This window comes from Ipomoea triloba, chromosome 8 (genome assembly GCF_003576645.1).
Source record: "Ipomoea triloba cultivar NCNSP0323 chromosome 8, ASM357664v1".
Classification (NCBI taxonomy): domain Eukaryota; kingdom Viridiplantae; phylum Streptophyta; class Magnoliopsida; order Solanales; family Convolvulaceae; genus Ipomoea; species Ipomoea triloba.
The window spans coordinates 13926634-13948267 of NC_044923.1; the positions used below are offsets into that span (position 1 = coordinate 13926634).

The window sequence follows — 21634 nt, forward strand, 5'->3', positions numbered from 1 at the left end:
ACTTCTTTATCACCACCCTTTAGACAATATTTGTTAAACATTTCAGTGGGGTGTGATGGGATACTGCTTGAATGTTGAATGGTATAATACTTGAATGTTGGCAACGGGGTGGGATGGGATACTGCTGCTTGACTGGAGTATGGATTAGAATTTTGTTTAGTTTTATTTTGGAAAGGGCAATTGGTGGTGGGATCTAGGTTGTTTTGGCTGCCATTGCTTAAACAGAGTATGAGTGAGGAAAAAAGAAAAGTTAGACTAGGTTTTGGCTTTCATATGGATGTTGGTATTTTGTTAGGTGGACAACTGATTGACAAAAAAGTATACTTGGGTTCTTTTATTGGCAATGTATTTGAGCTTATTGACTTATCATAAAAAAAATGGTATAATACTTACACTACATAATGTTGCATTTGTTGATTTTGAAAATGGTATAAGTGCTTTTGAACAAGCTTGTATTACTTGCACAAGTGAATGTTATAATACTTCCTTTAATTGCACAAGTTTTTGCAAGTATGCATAATACACTACACTGCTTTTGTATGCTTTTACCAATCAAGTGAATGGTATAATACTTGCACACGTGAATGGTTTCTTACATATTATAAGTCACTGCTTTTGTCTCTTTTGAACAAGCTTTTTATTATATTACTTGCACAAGTGAATGGTATAATACTTCTTTTAATTGCATAAGTTATTGAAAGTATGCATAATACACTACACTGCTTTTGTTTGCTTTTGCCAATCAAGTATAATGCTTTCTTGCATATTATAAGTGTAAAAAAATATTTATCAATATAGGGGGCTGTAACTCAAATGCAACAAACTCAACCTGAGCTTGGAGACTCAGTTGCATGGTATGAGGCTGCTGGTGGTCTCAAGAAAAGAGGGTGTGTTTTTGGATTCGGATCAGATACCCAACACTACTTCCCGGAGGCTGTGAGGCTAAACAACTCAAAATCTGGACAACCATCTACAAATGAAGAACTTGTGCAATTAAAGGAAGAGAATAAGCAGATCTTGGACAAAGTTCAAAGGCTCGAAGCTGAAATTGATGCACTTAAAGGTACAATTCTGCAATCGGTCCAATCTAATTCTCCTAATTTGCATGAAGCCGGCAGCCATGAAAGCAGTGGTGTTGGTTAGGTGACTTCGGGTTGAATGATGATACACAATATCCTTTTCAAGCAGAATAGATCAAAGATTCTAACCTTTTTTTTTTGTGATGCTACTTGGGATTATAAATGTATGAAGTCTTTGATCTGTAAAGTAGCATTAACCGTTTTTTTGTGATGCTACTTGTGATTATAAATGTACGAAGTCTTTGATTGGTAAAGTAGCATTTAGAATTGAAAACTAGTTTTTTGAAGGTGAATATTAGAATCAGAACACTGTATAACTAAATTTACTATTTAAATCTATATTATTTTGTATGGTTATGCAATTATTACCTTGTTTTAAAATGTGTTAAAGCACGCAGCGTATAATTTGTAAAAAAAATGCACATTGAAATAGTAGTTTTTTAAAATATTACTTATTATTTCCGACCACCTGTGGTCGGAAAAAATATTTCTTAGGTGGTCCGAATTTTTCGACCACCAAGTGGTCGGTATTTTCGACCACATCTCTAAAGTGGTCGGACAATAAACGACCACCACCAAATATGTGGTCCGAATTTTCCGACCACAAAGTGGTTGGAAACACCGGACTTGGTGGTCGGAAAATTCGGACCACCCTTTTTGGTGGTGGTCGATTATTGTCCGACCACTTTAGAGATGCGGTCGGAAATACCGACCACTTCCCTTGATGGTCGGTATTACCGACCAAGGATTTTCCGGACACCCCATTTGGTCGGAAAGAGGTCGGAAAAGGGTGTTCCCGACCGGTTTTAGGGTGTTTCCGACCACTTTGTGGTGGTCGGAAAAAACGTGATTTCCAGCAGTGTACGCTACTAGATAATGAATATTAAATTAATTTATTTTAATTACTAAATGCTTATTAAATTTAATTTTTAAAAGGGAAATCAATAAAATGTTATTAATCAACACTATAAGAAAAATCAAATATATCAATGGAAAATTTTATAGATAAACTATTGAAACTTATAGGTGTTTAATTTAATAATTAATATCTGTAAATAAATTACTAAAATTCGTAGGTAAATTAGTAATATTGGTTGATACTTAATTCGTAGGTAAATTTGTATTTATTTCAATGTTTTCGGCTAGTGAAATGAGATAATGCAATCATTTATTTGTTTCTTCATTTTTTTCTATATTTTGTCTCGCAATGGATCTCTAACTCAGAACTATAATTTGATTATTTCTTATTTTTCTAATTTGAAACTTCAAATCCATGAAATATATGTTTATTGATATTATTGAATATACTAAAAAATGTCATCATTTTTTTAGTCTTTGTAAGCTTATGGTTCTTGAAACGGACGGTAAATATATTACCAGAAATATTTTGTATATGTGAAGAGAGATAGATTGTGTTGTTATAGTCTCAGTCCATCCAAAGTTTCAGAGTTTTCCCCTACTTGTTACAGGGGCTGAGCTTTTATACTGTACAACGGTAACAACAACAATAATGGGTATTAATGGGCAAGTGCAACGGTTCCCCCCATAAGTGTCAACGCTCATTGATGAGGCAGTAGCGCATTGGACTCTAAGAACCGTTCCACCTCCTCCTATTTCACTCTTGACCGTTACCAACTGGCCGTGTTTGATTGTTTTGACTACTTCAGGTCCAAATGTGCTTCGATCAGAAACAAAAGGTACTTACATGGAGAAAATGATTTACTACCCTTTCACATCGTTTCTATATTCAACAAATTGACAAAGTAAGCTTGCGATTTTTTGAAAATAAGTTCAATTTTTATTTTTATTATTATTATTATTATTATTTTGTAAAAAGGTGAGCTAAATTGTTGATTGATAAGACTTTGGAAGTGTAGTAGGATTTGGAACGTAAAGTAATGATTTTGCTACATAAATGTTCATGCTATTTATCATTAGAGTTCTACTACATCGACTCTCATTTTATACTGTAACCCGTCGTCTATTCCGATAAGTTTAGGGTTCGAAAAATATTTTTTTTTAGGCTATGACATTTATGAGATGATCTCTCGGTACTTCAGAAGGATTTTTATAAGTGAGACTAGTTATTAATAAGCTGCGATCCACGTACCTGTCACGAACCGAAAAATTTTGAGGATGTATATACAGTTCGAATTTCCCTAGGAAATGGATTATTAAGCATGATGCGATTAAGTATGAATTTCCTATTTAGTTCAAGTGAGAATTAGACGAACTATAAGAGTGAAATTTATTACGAACCTCCGTACCACTGTATTTCGCGAGATACCAGAAAATTGTCCGATTTTAGTGGTTAATGACAGGATTATTTTTAAAATAATTTTGGTATTAAAATTTTCCCGAATCAAATTATATTCCTCCAAACTTTTATCTGATTTAACCCCCAACTGGCAAAGCAAACTTACCCTTCAAGACGCACCATGGGGTTGTGACAAGTGGCACCCTTATTTACCATATGGTAAAAATATATTAATTAATTAGGATGGATTATGGGATAAGTCTTGCAAGGGATTAAGCTTAAGCTCCAAGTTTCCCATTTCTACCTCACTTGGCCGAAATTTTGAGGAGGAAAAAGGGGGAGGAAAATATCATCTTCATCTTTGTGATCCAAGAACTGGGGGAGGAAAATATCATCTTCATCTTTGTGATCCAAGAACTCCATAGCCATTTTCCTACACAAGTGCTTCCATAATAGGATCTTCGGTGAAAGTTTGGAGGAGAAGATGACAACTTTGTCTACGGTATTAAACACTACTTGAGAGGTAAGGAATCCCTTAAGTCGGTTCAGTCACTTGAAAATGAACAATTACTAGTAAATTATAAGACTAGGAATTTTATGCGAAAATTATGTGTTAAATTGGAAGAAAAATATTGTTGTTGAGAAACAAGTATAACTCTTGTCACTTGAGGAATTGTGTTGAAAATCCTTTATGAGCTAATGAGGTAGCCAATTTCAAGTCTTGGGCTTGAATGAGAAATATGCCCAAAAGAAATGATTTGAGAAAGAAAAACTGAAGGAAGGATCATGTTTTCAAAACCTTAGTTTCTAAAGTAAGTTGAGGAGGACCTTGATTGACCCACGGGTGGCTTTAAGTGCCATTGCCCAGTGGTCGTTGTGTTATATTGTATGATCATTCATACTGCAGGGCGAAGTCTATTCGTCGTTATGTTATATTGTATGACTAGTTCATACTGCAGGGCGAAGTCTATTCGCCGGGTACTATACAACTCGTAGGATGAGGTATTCCTATGGGGGTGTGCACACTTAAAGTATAGTTACTCCAGAAGTTCGGGTAGGTGTCGTTTTAACGGACCTGGCTAGGCCAGCTAGGAATCATTTTAACGAACCTTACGTCCAGGGGATCAGTGTTAGACCGGGTGATGACCACTGAACCCGAGTTCTATGATCCAAGTGGTCAGAGAGGGAGTTATGAGAATGCTCCAAAGGCCTCACGCTTGCTAATATGAAACTAAGGAGGTTTTAAAGATGAGAAAAGAGTTACTCTCTAACAACATTGAGAAAGAAATGATTCTATCCAAAATGTGACGTATTTTAAGCACTGAAACGTGCTGCTGAAATCTCTCTCTCTTTTGAGTTAAAAATGATGAAAATTCCAGGAAATGAAAAGTATTATATGTTGACTGAACTCGCACATACTACTATGTTATCTGTTGTTGATAATCTGGTTGCAGGTGGATTTTCAACTCATGGGTAAACTTTACAGTTTTCTAATTATTATATTTTCGATACCTTTGTTTACTTTTGAGTGACAATGTATTTCCTTACTTAGCCGTCGCGCTAACTACACTTCATTGTGTCCTTTATCAAATGGAGTCTAGCGTGGGCTCGTGCAGCCCCGGGAACTCTGATGACTTATCAGAGTTCATGTTCCCTATCTTAGACTATGACAACTATGTACAGTACTTATCGGGTGACGACTTGTTTGCTCCCGGCTACGTTCCAGACCCTCTAGTTCCGGCTTGTACTCCTGACCCCGTTCCTACTCCTGTTCAACCAGTGGTACCTGTTTGGTCTCCTGCCCCCATTAATCCGTTGTGTCATATGGATGTCATCCAGGCGAGTTATGGGTTTTATCCCATTGAGGTTTTAGCGGAGAGTGACCCCCTTGAGTTTGTCGTTCACTACCCCTATCCGTGGAACCTAGTCCTCCGGATTATCTTGAGGAGTGGATAATGGTCAACAGCACTTGTAACTTCCTGAATCATATTACCTGGTTCGAGGGCGAGTGGCACCTCGTTTGGGGCACGTATACTGGCCCGGTGTACCGCTCACTAGAGTAGATTGTGTCTCGGGAGAAAAGTCAAGACTGACCTTTTTGTGTACATATCTTTTGTGCATCTAGAGTGAACTCTATCTGTATTTGATTGGGTTTAGTCTAGGTGTGGCGGTAACTACTCCGGATGTACGGTATAGCCGAGCCGGGGTGTTACAAGTTGGTATCAGAGCCCTGTTTCGAGTCAGAATCCTAAGTCAAACTTCTTTTCGAGTCAGCTTTAGTTTCGAGTTAATCAAGTTTCGAAGTCAGCTTAGATTCGTTAAGACCAACCTAAGTTGTTATTACAGCTTGATGAGTATAAGCTTCGGAGCATAGCTGGAACGGAAGTCAGGTAGCGTAAGAAGGGAGTATTTCAATCTACTCTACAGAATCTCACGATTCTGGTTGTTGAATAGTATGACCAATATTTGTGTTTGCCTGCATGTGATTGCTTAAGGTTATTGTGAGTGAGCTTGATAGCGTAATGCTTTAATTATCGTTATGCTATGTAGAAGCCCTTGCTTAGAGGGTATGATGAAGTGAATGTTAGGAAGGATTGTATAGGACTTGAGTATGTACTATACTGACTACCTAACTAGCTAATTCCTTAAGAACTTTTATACCTCAGGTATTAATTTGGAATTATCGTCCAGCGAAAATGCCGTCGAGACGAAATGCGCCTGCGGGTAACGACGATAATACCTCTGCAATAGATCGTAAGGCTCTAGCGATGGAGCGAATGGCTGAGTTTATGCTAGCTCAACAAGGTCAGAACCAAAACCAAGGACAGCCACGGGTGGACATTGCTAAGGCAATAGCAAACCGACAACCACCGTACTACGCTGGAGAAAAAGATCCGGTGATTTTGGAGGAGTAGATCCGAACGTTCGACTAGTTGCTTAACGCAGTGAATTGTCCTGCGAATCAACGAGTACCTTCTGTGGTCTATTACCTTACGAAAGCCGCAGACAACTGGTGGGCGACAGTTGGACCTGATCTCCTACAAGACCTAGCGTTTGGTTAGGAAGAATTCAAGGTGGAATTGAGGGAACAATTCTACACTGAGCGTATTAAAGGGATTAAATGTGAGGAGTTTTTACAACTAAAACAGAAGGGAGCCACAATCCAAGAGTATCATGACCAATACGTAGAGCTGATGCGTTTCGCTCAAGAGATCATACCTGATGAGGTGAGTAAGGCAAGAAGATTCGTCCGTGGATTGGACTAGAGCATAAGAGGAATGATCGCACCATTCATGTGCTCTACTTTGAAAGAGGCGTATGATAGAGCCTCGGATCATTATCAGGTGTACTTGGACCAACAGGAGGTCTACCGCCGAAGTAAAAGGAAGTCTGATGATAAGTCACGGAAGTTTCCGTCGGGAAACAAGAAAGCTAACCAAGGTAGCTTTAACCAATACCAGGAAGAGGAAGGGAAGGAATTAATCGGGGAAACCGTCCTGCTTGCCCAAGATGTGGAAGGAATCATCCCGGAGAAAATTGTCAGGGAATAAGGACTAGGTGCTACAAGTGTGGTCTCTTGGGACACAAAGCCGTTGAGTGCCGAACCCAGGTAGACAATCTCCAAAAACCCCTACAGAATGTAAACCAAGGGAGAAGATTCAATGGGAATGCCGGCCAGAAGCCCGCAAGGGCAGAAGATAAAAGGACCAACTCCAGTCTGTGAATTTGGGAAGACCAACAAACGCCACGTTTGGTTCCAACCACAAAGGGAAGCAAGTGATGGGAGAAAGCAGCACGGAGAAGCAAGGCAAGATTTACGTCGTCAACAGCGCTCAGGCTTAGGCTAGCGACGTCGTAACTGGTACATTCCCCATAAACTCAGTGCTTGGATTAGTCATATTTGATACGGGGGCTACCAATTCATTTATATCATCTGCGTTTGCCGATAAACTGAAGTTAAGGCCTACTGCTAGATTAGATTTAAATGTCACAACGGCTTCGGGAGTAGTAGTAGCCTGTAAAGATAGTTATGACAACGTTGCTATAGAAATAGCGGGATTTAACTGTCCCGGAACCCTCATTTGTTTTGAACTTGAGGGCATCGATGTAGTACTCGGGATGGATTGGTTGGATAAGTATAAAGCTCAGATCGTGTGTAATGAGCGAAAGATTGTCCTGCGAGGACCAAAGGGAAGGAGAATATCCTACCGAGGAATTGGCAAGCAACCCGAGTCAAGGTTGTTGACGACGCAGAAATTGAAGAAATTCGTACACCAGGGATGCGAAGTGTATCTCTGTTTTGTGCAAGATGCCGAAGTAGAAGAACTCAAGATTGATCGAATTTCAATTGTACGCGAATTTCCTGACGTATTCCCCGACGATCTCACGGAAATGCCGCTGGACAGGGAAGTGGAATTCACCATCGATCTCGTACCAGGAACCTCACCTATCTCAAAAGCGCCTTATCGAATGGCACCCAAAGAGATGGAGGAGCTGAAAGCACAATTGGCGGAGTTATTGGAGAAGGGATTTATTAGGCCAAGCGTATCGCCTTGGGGTGCACCGGTACTGTTCGTTAAGAAGAAGGATGGGAGTCTTAGACTGTGCATTGATTATAGGGAACTCAATCGAGTCACAGTAAAGAACAAGTACCCGTTGCCCAGGATCGATGATCTATTTGATCAGTTGAAAGGAGCGGACGTATTCTCGAAAATTGACTTACGGTCAGGGTAACACCAAGTAAGAGTAGCGAAGGAGGATGTGCCTAAAACGGCATTTCGAACGAGATACGGGCACTATGAATTCACGGTCATGCCATTTGGAGTGACTAACACCCCAGGAACCTTTATGGATTTGATGAACCGAATTTTCCTTCCGTATCTGGATAAATTCGTCGTCGCCTTCATAGATGACATCTTGGTCTACTCTAAGACACCGGAGGAACACGAGGAACATCTCAGGACAGTGTTACAGACACTAAGGGAAAAGAAACTTTCCGCAAAGCTTTCAAAATGCGAGTTTTGGAAGAGAGAAGTCACATTTCTTGGATACGTAATCACCAAGGAAGGAATAATGGTAGACCCAGCCAAGATACGAGCTGTAATTGAATGGGAAGTGCCCAAATCAGTTACGGAAGTCCGTAGTTTCTTAGGTTTGGCGGGTTATTACCGAAGGTTTGTTCAGGACTTCTCGAAGATAGCGAGACCACTGACGAACTTGCTCAAAAAGACGACCAAGTATAGTTGGAGCGAAGAATGCGAGCAGGCATTCCAGGAACTTAAGAAGAGATTGACAACTGCTCCAATGTTAACTCTACCTGTTGGAACGGAAGGTTATGAGTTGTACACTGATGCGTCTCACAAAGAACTAGGATGCGTCCTGATGCAAGATGGAAGGGTAATAGCGTATGCTTCTCGACAGTTAAAACCTCATGAAGCTAACTACCCGACACATGACTTAGAACTAGCAGCCGTGGTATTCGCTCTCAAGATTTGGCGACATTACCTCTATGGAGTCTCATGCAAAATTTATACGGACCACAAGAGTTTAAAGTATATCTTTACTGAGAGGGATCTTAATTTAAGACAAAGGAGATGGTTGGAGTTGATTAAAGACTATGACTTGGAAATTCAATACCACGAGGGTAAAGCAAACAAGGTAGCTGATGCCTTGAGTCGGAAAACAAACCATGCTCTTTGGATATTACCCGAGCAATTATGCAAGGATTTTCAAGGACTCAATCTGGAAATAAAGATGTGTGGTCAGGTGGAACAAGAAATGAAATTATATTACATGTCGGCCACTCCAACCCTATTTGAGGAAATCAAACAAGCACAAGAAGAGGACAATTGGGTAGGGAGCATCAAAGAGAAGATGGTTGATGGAAAACATGGACCATTTGAATTACACCCGGATGGGAGTGTGAGATTCCAAGGTAGGTGGATAATACCAAAAGGATGTAAGAAGATAATGGAGCAATTAATGAAAGAAGGTCATTACACACCCTATTCAGTTCATCCTGGTGGGGATAAATTGTATAAGGATTTGAAACAAAACTTCTGGTGGTCGGGCATGAAGAAGGATGTAGCTGAATTTGTGGCTAGATGTTTAAACTGTCAAAAGGTCAAGGCGGAAAGAAGTAAACCAAAGGGATTACTACAGCCATTAGAGATTCTGCAGTGGAAATGGGACTCAATCTCTATGGATTTTGTGGGAGGATTGCCAAGAACTAAGGTTGGAAACGATCAAGTGTGGGTCGTTGTCGACAGACTGACCAAAATAGCGAGATTCATTCCAATGAACAAAACATGGTCAATGGAAAAGTTGGCGAGAGCCTATGTTAAAAACGTGGTTAAACACCACGGGGTAGTGCAAGATATCGTTTCGGACAAAGACTCACGATTTCTGTCACGTTTTTGGGAAGCGTTGCAAATGGCAATGGGCACTCAGCTCAAATTAAGTACAGCTTTTCACCCTGCCACTGATGGCCAAACGGAGCGAACAATACAAACGTTGGAAGATATGCTCAGAGGATGTGTGCTTGACTTCCAAGGTTCATGGGACGAGCAGTTGGATCTAATAGAATTTTCCTATAACAACAGCTACCATGCGAGTATAGGAATGGCTCCTTATGAGGCATTATATGGCCGAAAATGTCGGAGTCCTCTATGTTGGAGCGACAAGAGCGATGTTGTTATACTTGGACCTCAGTACCTACAAGAGACTACTGAGGCAATCAAGGTAATTCGAGAAAGGATGAAGGTCGCGCAGGATCGACAAAAGTCCTATGCCGATTTGAAGCGACAATTTACCGAATATCAAGTTGGGTCACCCACTAAAGGAGTCAGAAGGTTTGGGAAGAAAGGAAAGTTGAGTCCTCGTTATATAGGACCTTATGAAATTTTGGAAAGGATAGGAAATTTAGCCTATCGACTGGCTCTGCCGATTGAGCTTGATAAAGTACATAACGTATTTCATGTTTCTCAACTTAAGCGGTATGTACCTGATGCATCCCATGTATTGGAGCCGGAGGAGTTGGAGATGGATGATTCGTTAACATACGAAGAAAGACCAATTCGAATCTTGAACTCAAAAACCCGAGATACAAGGAGGAAATCAGTCAAAATGATCAAAGTCCAATGGTCGAATCACAGTCCAGAGGAAGCTACGTGGGAATTGGAAAGCGTTATGATAGGACGTTATTCGGAGTTGTTTAACTCAGGTACGTAGAATCGATCTACTTGTTATGTGCCTAAACAAATTGTGTGCTAAGATTAGGCATACTAAGAATTCGTTATGTGTACACAAAGGTGAGTAGTAACCTATTTGAATCCATGGATAGCAAGAAGGAAGTTTCGGGGACGAAACTATTTTAAGGGGGGAAGACTGTAACCCCACGTCTATTCCGATAAGTTTAGGGTTCGAAAAATATTTTTTTTTAGGCTATGACATTTATGAGATGATCTCTCGGTACTTCAGAAGGATTTTTTTAAGTGAGACTAGTTATTAATAAGCTGCGATCCACGTACCGGTCACGAACCGAAAAATTTTGAGGATGTATATACAGTTCGAATTTCCCTAGGAAATGGATTATTAAGCATGATGCGATTAAGTATGAACTTCCTATTTAGTTCAAGTGAGAATTAGACGAACTGTAAGAGTGAAATTTATTACGAACCTCCGTACCACTGTATTTCGCGAGATACCGGAAAATTGTCCGATTTTAGTGGTTAATGACGGGATTATTTTTAAAATAATTTTGGTATTAATATTTTCCCGAATCAAATTATATTCCTCCGAACTTTTATCTGATTTAACCCCCAACTGGCAAAGCAAGCTTACCCTTCAAGACACACTATGGGGTTGTGACAAGTGGCACCCTTATTTACCATATGGTAAAAATATATTAATTAATTAGGAGGGATTATGTGATAAGTCTTGCAAGGGATTAAGCTTAAGCTCCAAGTTTCCCATTTCTACCTCACTTGGCCGAAATTTTGAGGAGGAAAAAGGGGGAGGAAAATATCATCTTCATCTTTGTGATCCAAGAACTCCATAGCCATTTTCCTACACAAGTGCTTCCATAATAGGATCTTCGGTGAAAGTTTAGAGGAGAAGATGACAACTTTGTCTACGGTATTAAAACTACTTGAGAGGTAAGGAATCCGTTAAGTCGGTTCAGTCACTTGAAAATGAACAATTGCTAGTAAATTATAAGACTAGGAATTTTATGTGAAAATTATGTGTTAAATTTGTGGATCTCTTAGTTGGCTCAAGAGACTACCCTTGGAATTTTTGGTAATTTTTGTATACATGTTCATAGCTAATATATGCATGTATATGTTGTGTTTATGTCCATATAGGCTTATACTTGTGAAAATATTGGAAAATCAAGGCGTTACCACACAGTTTTTACTGCCCGAAGTGGGCAGAATTGGACGGACGCGACCCTGGACGCGCGTCCAGTACGCGAGACCGCGGCCGAACGACAGGACGCGAACACGGACGCGCGTCCACTGCGCGTCCGTCGGCGTCCAGAATGCGAGATCACGGCCAAGAGGCAGAACGTGCGCGTCTGCCGTGTGTCCGGCGGTGCGGACATCCACGCGGCTGCGGTGCGCGATCTATTTTCGACCGAATTTTCTTCCGTAATTTTTGCTCTTGCATGGTATGATGTTTGAAAGGCCTATGGGCATATGAGTTCAATTTTTAAAAGAACTATTTGTTTTGGAAAATTATGTACGTCACTTTGGAAGAAAAATATTGTTGTTGAGAAACAAGTTTAACTCTTGTCACTTGAGGAATTGTGTTGAAAATCCTTTATGAGCTAATGAGGTAGCCAATTTCAAGTATTGGGTTCGAATGAGAAATATGCCCAAAAGAAATGATTTGAGAAAGAAAAACTGAAGGAAGGATCATGTTTTCAAAACCTTAGTTTCTAAAGTAAGTTGAGGAGGACCTTGATTGACCCATGGGTGGCTTTAAGTGCCAATGCCCAGTGGTCGTTGTGTTATATTGTATGATCATTCATACTGCAGGGCGAAGTCTATTCGTCGTTATGTTATATTGTATGACTAGTTCATACCGCAGGGCGAAGTCTATTCGTCGGGTACTATATAACTCGTAGGATGAGGTATTCCTTTGGGGGTGTGCACACTTAAAGTATAGTTACTCCAGAAGTTCGGGTAGGTGTCGTTTAACGGACCTGGCTAGGCCAGCTAGGAACCATTTTAACGAACCTTACGTCCAGGGGATCAGTGTTAGACCGGGTGATGACCACTGAACCCGAGTTCGATGATCCAAGTGGTCAGAGAGGGAGTTATGAGAATGCTCCAAAGGCCTCACGGTTGCTAATATGAAACTAAGGAGGTTTTAAAGATGAGAAAAGAGTTACTCTTTAACGACATTGAGAAAGAAATGATTTTATCCAAAATGTGACGTATTTTAAGCACTGAAACGTGCTGCTGAACTCTCTCTCTCTCTTTTGAGTTAAAAATGATGAAAATTCCCGGAAATGAAAAGTATTATATGTTGACTGAACTCGCACATACTACTATGTTATCTGTTGTTGATAATCTGGTTGCAGGTAGATTTTCAACTCATGGGTAAACTTTACAGCTTTCTAATTATTATATTTTCGAAACCTTTGTTTACTTTTGAGTGACAATGTATTTCCTTACTTAGCCGTCGCGCTAACTACACTTCATTGTGTCCTTTATCAGATGGAGTCTAGCGTGGGCTCGTGCAGCCCCGGGAACTCTGATGACTTATCAGAGTTCATGTTCCCTATCTTAGACTATGACGACTATGTACAGTACTTATCGGGTGACGACCTGTTTGCTCCCGGCTACGTTCTAGACCCTCCAGTTCCGGCTTGTACTCCTGACCCCGTTCCTACTCCTGTTCAACCAGTGGTACCTGTTTGGTCTCCTGCCCCCGTTAGTCCGTTGTGTCATATGGATGTCATCCAGGCGAGTTATGGGTTTTATCCCATTGAGGCTTTAGCGGAGAGTGACCCCCTTGAGTTTGTCGTTCACTACCCCTATCCGTGGGACCCTAGTCCTCCGGATTATCTTGAGGAGTGGATGATGGTCAACAGCACTTGTAACTTCCTGGATCATATTACCTGGTTCGAGGGCGAGTGGCACCTCGTTTGGGGCACGTATACTGGCCCGGTGTACCGCTCATTAGAGTAGATTGTGTCTCGGGAGAAAAGTCAAGACTGACCTTTTTGTGTACATATCTTTTGTAGCCATGGTAGTTCTAAGATGGCTAGTAAGGTCGGGTTTAGCTCAAACTCTTGTTTAAGGGGCTGTAAGAAACTCCGGTACATGTTAGTAGCTAGTTTAGACACTCTTTTGCTACTTATATATATATATATATATGAAGTTATAATGGGTTCTGACGATATGAAACACTTTCCTTATCTTTAGCCTGTGCATCTAGAGTGAACTCTATCTGTATTTGATTGAGTTTAGTCTAGGTGTGGCGGTAACTATTCCGGATGTACGGTATAGCCGAGCCGGGGTGTTACATATACTCCCTCACTTTTACTCCCTGACGTGACAAAATATGATAGGTTATCTTCATCCAGTGGATCCCTAAAAAGTATCAACATCAAATTTTTGCGTAAGGGGGTAAAAGTAGGGAGTTAAACTTGAAGTCCAAGTAGTATTTTCCTTATCATTAAGGTAATAATTTGCTTTGAACTCATGTTTACTGGCATTTCTTTCGAGATCAAACCAACTTTTTATTATTATTATTATTTTTTCCTCGTATAAATATTATTGATATCTATTGGTCATTTGGTATGACATTTCGTGCAATGCACATGCCTATGACTGAGAAATGTATAATGAAGAGTATTGAGTTGCAAGTGCACGCTCAACTTCAAGTATTGTAATAGGGATGATTTAATCCTCTAGACATAGGAGTTGTCGTGAGAAAATTGTACCGATACCATTGGATCTAATCCTCCAATCATATAAGTTGTCCTGAGAAAATTCAACTGATATCATTAGAGCTAGTCATGAAGTTTGCTACACCAACAAGAATTCTATACGTGATAAATCACAGTAACTCAGTGGCCCATTAAGTAACACAATTTAGTGACCCATTAAGGAAGAAGACTAACACTGGTAGTAGCCAAGACTCAATCTTGCATCCTTGGTCACAATTTACAATCCGCGAATCAACTAAACTATCCATATTGCTAAAGATCTTGTGGTCACAAAACTGTGACTTTTTGAAAAGAAACCCCAGTGAAAACATTGATTCTTTGTGCTTTAATATGGTGAGAAAATGTATGTGAACAAATCTACATTATAAAGTCACAGTTCTCCCAAAAAAAAACAACAAAAACAAAAAAACAAAAACCAAAAAACAAAACTACACACTATGCGGGCTCCATTTTAATACCTATTCCGAGTTTATCACGATGATAAAAGACTTCATAATTTAATTTATTTTTTTTGTATTATTTAATTAAATTTAGTAAATTAAATATTTATTAAATTTGTATTAATCTGAAAAAGTCAAAATTAAAAATCACATTAAAAAAATATTGTTAAACCACTAGAAAAAAACACTAATTTGCGAAATAATTAAAAAAAAAAACAACTAAAAATTAAACAAAAGCTTTTCAACTTCTCCGACAAGAAAACAATAGTTTTAGTTATAGAGAATAGAATATAAAGAAGGTAATTAGCATTAAAGAAACAAAGCCAGCATCACTAGGGACTTGTAGATTTATACAGTTTGGGGTTGGAGATTTAATTTGGTGGTAAAACTTAGCCGCCCAGTGGCCAACAAATTTTGAATGAACCTGAACCCCTAGAATGTAATTTTAACCCCAACCCAAAAAAAAAAAAAAAAAAAAAAAAAAAAATCATAGGTTTTACATGCTCAACAGTCAACAGTAAGATGAAGGCATCCATAGTTCTACATGGCAACAGTAAAATGAAGCCATCCATAGTTTTACATGCCAACAGTAAAATAAGCGATAATCCAAGAAGACAGTATCCAGGTTAGCACATCCTTCAGCCATCTGGAAATTTTTTTTTTTTTTGAGTGTTGCCTTCAGCATATGTGTCTCTGAACTGCTGAAATTAAAGAGAAATAATCGTAACTTAGACGAGTGTTAACTACCAGATTACACTAATTTCACAACTCCCAACAACATAATATTTTGAAACCCAACCAAAAATGCAGCAGAGCATAGCAGTTTCTCTAACCATTGAGAATTTACCTCAGTTGCCCAACTTGTTTCTCTCTCATTTTATGTAAATGCTACACTTAAACCCATGGGAAACAAATTGAATGAGGATAGCTCACAGGAACAATATGACAAATTTCACAGGAAAGATATCTCTATCACTAAACATGAAAGTGGAATGTTGAAATTAAATCACTCAAAACCTGGGGGAAATGACTTGATATATGAAGCAGTTGCGTGGTATGCAAAAATAAAATAAACATGACAAACCTGAAAACGGATTTATAGAATCTGAAAACTTCATAATTCATTTTTTAACAAAAAAAAGATATATGTTTTCATGAAAACATAAACTAGGCTTCAGCTATCATTTAATCACTCTAAGCTCAAGTCTCAACCAACCAAAAAGACTCACCTGGTAGGCCTTGAACATAATGATAAGCGATAGCTCAAAGTCAACCAGCTGCTGCTTCACGTGTTCTCCTTTCACTTGAGAAACTAAAACAGTGGAATTTTCCAAACACCTAATTAAGACCCCAGATATCTTGCCTTAGCCATGAAGAGAAATGTTATGACCCCGCTCATGAGGATGAAGATGCTTACGTAGGCCAGTCTCCTCCTCCTCATGCCTCTCTTGATTCTCTATCTGATCACGACAATCAGTACAAAGATTTTCCAGACAAAATGTTTCTTCATATGGACCATCATTGATGCACTTGCCACATTGTACACACCTTGCAATGCAAAGGGTGCATGCCCGGCATCCTTGAGTAGCACGATCTTTTACTTGACATCCTTCAGAAGGGCAATCATACACCAACCTCATCTTTTCACACCTTGGGCATACTTCAATATCAATAGGACGATCATCATCACACAAGCGATAAACACTCCCCCTCAAATAAAAATGTGGCTTGGGATCATTTTGCTCCTTGAGGCTCTCTGCGCCTAACAAGGACTTTAACCCTTCATAATGTTCATGAGTAACACCATAAAGGCCACCAATTCTTAGGTGTCTTATACCAATGCCCTTCTTAGAATTAAAAGCCCTCAAAATATTCATAATGCCCTCAATGCTTAGTCTTGTACATCCAGGAACACACAGCTGCAAGAAGCAATAGTGTTATAACCCTAATAAACATTTAATCAACATATTACTCTGTAGATGTTAAACACACAAAAAATGTTAGCTAAACAAATAGTATGAAAAAACATGGCAAATGAAATAAACTCCATGAGAGAGCACAAAGGTAAAGAAGCATGCTAGGTTCATCTATACCTTCTCAAGATAAGAGAGTTAGTTCCATAGTAATTGTAATACTATCCTTGGTGAATCTCCATAGTTGATGACCACAAATATATTATAAAATACACTAAAGACAAACAGAACACTAAATCATTCTTCAGATTAAGAGTTGGCATATACCTCATATGTGATATGTTTTACACAAAACTGACAGTCTGAAACCAATCCCAAAGACGAGTTTAGGTAAGTGAACCCAAATCTCCACTATAATCAAAATTATATGAGCTGGTTTTAAGCTGTATTGTCTTGTATGGTTATTTAAGGTGTTTGTGCGCGTATTATATATATAAGAAGAGCAACCAGCCAACCACAAGTGTTAACAGAATTTCCCAAAAGTGTATTAATGTCCTATTCACTATAATAATAGATAAAGTTAAGAAAACGAAAAGAAGATTTTCCAAAATATAACTTATACAATCCCATCCTCCATTCCTCCCCTACCTCAAATAAAAGGAATATAAGTCATTAGAAACTAGAAGATCATTGAAGCACAATGGACAAACATTTAAGACATACCCACCACAATAGATTAGTCCAAATGAGTGATAATCACTATGAAACCGGGCACACAAATAATAATTGAAGTAGAAAAAATACTCGTTAGCAAAAAAAAAAATAAAAAATGCAGACCTTTGTCAAGTGTGGATTAGCTTCAAGTACACGCCTCAGGCCATCATCAGTGATCCTGGGACACTCAACCAAGCTTAGGCATTCCATGCTACCTTGAGCCCTGCTAGTCAGTAGCTGGAGGACATCATCTGTGATCCTCTCATTTAAAGGCTTATCAATGTGAATGCTCCTCCACAATAAAGGATCATTTTTTACAGTAGAACACAATGATTTACATACCATTTGAACTGATAAAAGATCCTTCACTCCAAGATAATTTAAAGCATATGACAAACCTTCGTGGGGAGCTTCTCCCTTGTCATCAGAAGAGCATGCCAAATCCTTCTCTTGAATCCATGGCACAAAATCATTACTATATCCATTGTCAAAGCCAATGTCTCTTGTACTGCAAGTTGATGATGTACCAAACTGGGGCAGTTCATCTCCTACAGCCCTCTCGTGTGATGGATTCATACAACTAGATATATTCAACTTGTAATGTGATGGGAATTGCTGAAATCTCATGGCATTGTTCCAGATCAAAAAGCTATAATCTTCCTTAATTGGCCCAACAATATCTCTCTGTGATCCTCCACAATCTATCTCCAAGTCCTTAAGCCAACCAGTAAGAGCTGTAACAGTGGTTCTTATGGCCATCTCGATCGGATATGTGCTTGCGCCCATCTCAAATGGGTCGGAAGGCAGAAGGTCAATGATATCCTTGGATGCCGATTCTGGCAATCCGCAGCTATCAACTCTCTCCCTCCCATACTCAAACCACTCCTCTGACTCCCCACCCGTATGTCTTGGCCAAATAAAACCCTCCCCAGTCTTATCCGGAACGCCCTCCACAAGATACCCATTCACAATCCTCATTGGGGACACCAAATTGTCCTCAGATATATGAGCAGGAAATATGGGCCTATGTGAATAGTTCAAGGCCATTTTCAAATCTATATAGAACTCTAGATCTCAGGTCTACTTTTCGGATTAAACCCAAAGGAAAAGTCGGAAAAAATATAAAAATAGAGCAGATTATCACAAATTTTTTGGGTATCTCTCCCCCTTGCTATCCCTCTCTCTAATTTTTATTTTTTTAAAAACAAAAAATTACTTTTTTTTTAATATGTAAGATTCAACAGGAAAACTCTCAATTTTGGATGACAATAAAACAACGCACCTAAAATCTCACAGAGTTTCTCGTGACGAACCCTAAGTTTCTCAGCATCTGAATCGAATAAGCAACGAAAAAACACCGTATTTTTTCAAAAAATGCCGTAGCTATACAATAATCCCAAGCAGCGAATCTTTTCCCCTCAACGTCCATAGAAAGAAACAAAAAGCAGATGATATATATTGACAACAAATTTTTTTTTTTAAATAAAGATAAAAACGAACGATGGAGTAATGATAGGCGATAACCTGACTGAGAATAGAAAACCCCTAATTCAAAATCAAGAGAGGGAAGCTGAAGACTTTTCCTTGAGGCGGGTTACGGAATCCGAAACTTCAACCGAACTCAATTGGCTCCGAATTAATCAGAAGATCTGAAATCTGCCATAGCTCATGGAATTTCTTCAAGAGAGCGAGATGGGAAAAGAGACACGAAATCTAGCCTAGAGAGAAAGGGGACGAAAGAGAGAGAGAAAGAGAGAGAGGGAGAGAGAGAGAGGGGTGACACAGAGTAAAATGTGGGGTCTGGAGGGACGGGGTTGAAAATATTGGGAATTTGTGAGCAGAAATTTCATGCAAGGTGCAGATTTACCGCTTGCTTTGCGGTAAAATTCGTGGCGGGAGGGGATAACAATATAACATCACACCCCCTTCTCGGGAGGTTTACCGATTGTAAAATTCTAGAAGCAAAAATGTTACTCTTTTCTCACTAAAATTTATTGTATTATATTCAGTATTCACTATCTCATCTCATAACATTGATTAAAAAAGATACTATTCCTTACTCTATGTTAATAAAAACTATATCTAATCATTAGAACCCTCAAAACAAGCTTAGTCTACCTAATCCGTTCGTTCCGTCCCTACTTAAATAAGGGATGAATTTTAAAAATAGCAACCCATCAAAGAGTGAGCTTTTTTGGCTTGCCCTGCCTAGGCTTGCGGGCTTGGCGGGGCAAGCCGTGAGCTGGCTGCCATTTATTATTATTATTATTATTATTATTATTATTATTATTATATAGGGTGCACTCCCATGCGAACTGCTGCCCAAGAAGGAAATGAGAACGCTTCACAGCCGTCCACGTGTCCAGACCAACGAATCGGATGTAATTTTAAAAAAAAACGACGCGGTGGCATTTTCATAAATAACTCAAACTTTGGTGCAAGTAATTTACCTTGTTAACATTCATGCACTTAGGTGCACCCACTTATAACGTTAGGTGCATCTAGTTATAACATTAGGTGCACTTAGTATTGAGCTCAGCGTATATTTTATTTGCCTGCACCTATTTTCACTTGCAAGTGCAAGTAATTTACCTTGTTAACATTCATGTACCTAGGCGCACCTAGTTATAACATTAGGTGCACTTAGTGTTGATGCTCAGTGTACAATTTACTTGCATCTGTAATACATGTTAAAGCACTTGTGCACCTATTTTCACTTACAAGTGCAAGTAACTTACCTTGTTAACATTCATGCACCTAGTTATAACATTAGATACACCTAGTTATAACGTTAGGTGCAACTACATTTGGGACATGTGGCGCGCTGATAAGCGTTCTCAGTTTTCTCCTAGGCGGCTCGTACGCACCTGAACGCGATCATATATATATATATATATATATATATATATATATATATATATATATATATATGCATGCGAATGAAGACTTTAGGAAAAAAGAAAAAAGAAAAAAAAAAGGTTAAATCTCAACCATAGATCTGGTCCAAATCAACAGTCCAAAATGGAGAAGAATTAAAAAAACATGCAGTGGCATTGTTATAATTTTAAGTATGTATGTTTAGATGTTCTTTTTCTTCGAGTGTACATTTTTCCTTCTTCGAGTGTAATGTTCTGTCTCAGTACTTAGTTTTTCCTTTGAGTGTAGATCTTGTAACTTTGAGTGTAAAATATTGGCCTTCACATGCACATTTTTGTGCACTCAAGTGCATATTTATGGGGCAATGTTATTATATGTTTTGCCTTCTTTTCAATAACCTATAACTAAATTTCTAATGAAATTTGTGAGATTTGCAAACAATTTGTATGTGCAATTGCTTCAATAACACTTGAGTTGAATAACTTCCATTTTTGCTACCATAAATTGCTTGGATTGAACATATTTATGCCTTCGAGTGCAGAATCTTGGCCTTCAAGTGTACATTTTATGCCTTCGAAGATTGTCGTAGTCTAGCTTTTCGAAGATGACTTTACTTTCCGTAAGCGATCTGACTTCTTGAATTTATTTACTTCCTGGCAAGTAAAGTTTTTTTCTTAAAGTAAATTTCCGAAGACTGAATATTTTCTAAGGTTATTTTTCGAATTTGTTTACTTTATGATTAATTGACTTCCCTGTTGGTAAATATCATTCTTGAAGTTACCTTTTGGACACTTGTTACTATAAAATAAAATGGGGACTAAAATTCCTAACATAATTTGGTATCATCAAATTCTAATAACAATTGTTCCTAACAGTCAATAAACGGGAAGTGGTCTCTTTGAACTTGTTCATTCCTATGTTTAGGGCCCGTGTCCAATTGTGTCTAAAAATAGATACAAGTATTTTGTTACATTTGTGGATGATTATTCTTGTATGACTTGGTTATATTTCATAAAACATCACTTAGAATTATTCTCTCACTTTTGTGCTTTTTGTGATGAGATTAAAACCTAGTTCAATGTTTCTGTTCAAACATTGTGAATTGATAGTGCTAGAGAGTATTTGTCAGCTCCATTTTTTTGTCATACATGATCCAAAATGGTATACTCCATCAAACCTCCTGTGTGGATACACTATCACAAAATGAGGTGGCTGAGCGTAAGGATAGACATTTGCTTGAAGCTTCGAGAGCCCTGTTGTTTTGTTTAAGATGAATGTTCCTAAAAAATTTTAGGTTGATGTAGTATCCACTACTTGTTTTCTGATCAATCGTATGTCATCCTCTATTTTGCTTGGTAAGACCCTTATCAAATTAGTTTCTTTCTGACTAAGTC

The 21634-nt window shown here is 38.7% G+C and overlaps 1 protein-coding gene across 2 annotated transcripts; it reads right to left on the bottom strand.

The window, feature by feature from the left end:
• Positions 1-15027: 15027 nt before the first annotated feature.
• Positions 15028-19149, bottom strand: LOC116027374 (F-box protein SKIP14). 2 transcript variants are annotated; one of them, XM_031268957.1, is made up of 3 exons: positions 17487-19149; positions 15966-16655; positions 15028-15434 (listed from the first exon to the last, which is right to left on the bottom strand). In XM_031268957.1, exons 1-2 carry the CDS (start codon positions 18408-18410, stop codon positions 16101-16103), a joined length of 1479 nt encoding a protein of 492 aa, XP_031124817.1. In that variant the 5' UTR covers positions 18411-19149; the 3' UTR covers positions 15028-15434; positions 15966-16100. The 2 variants fall into 2 exon arrangements, with proteins under 2 accessions (XP_031124817.1, XP_031124816.1); XM_031268956.1 differs by having other exon boundaries at positions 15028-15437.
• Positions 19150-21634: the final 2485 nt, after the last annotated feature.

Excerpts from the sequence above, each read along its gene's own strand:
- LOC116027374 (XM_031268957.1), bottom strand. The coding sequence starts at position 18,410 with ATGGCCTTGAACTATTCACATAGGCCCATATTTCCTGCTCATATATCT. Across the intron at positions 16,656-17,486 it reads CTAATCCACACTTGACAAAG|CTGTGTGTTCCTGGATGTAC; the intron begins GTCTGCATTTTT and ends TGCTTCTTGCAG.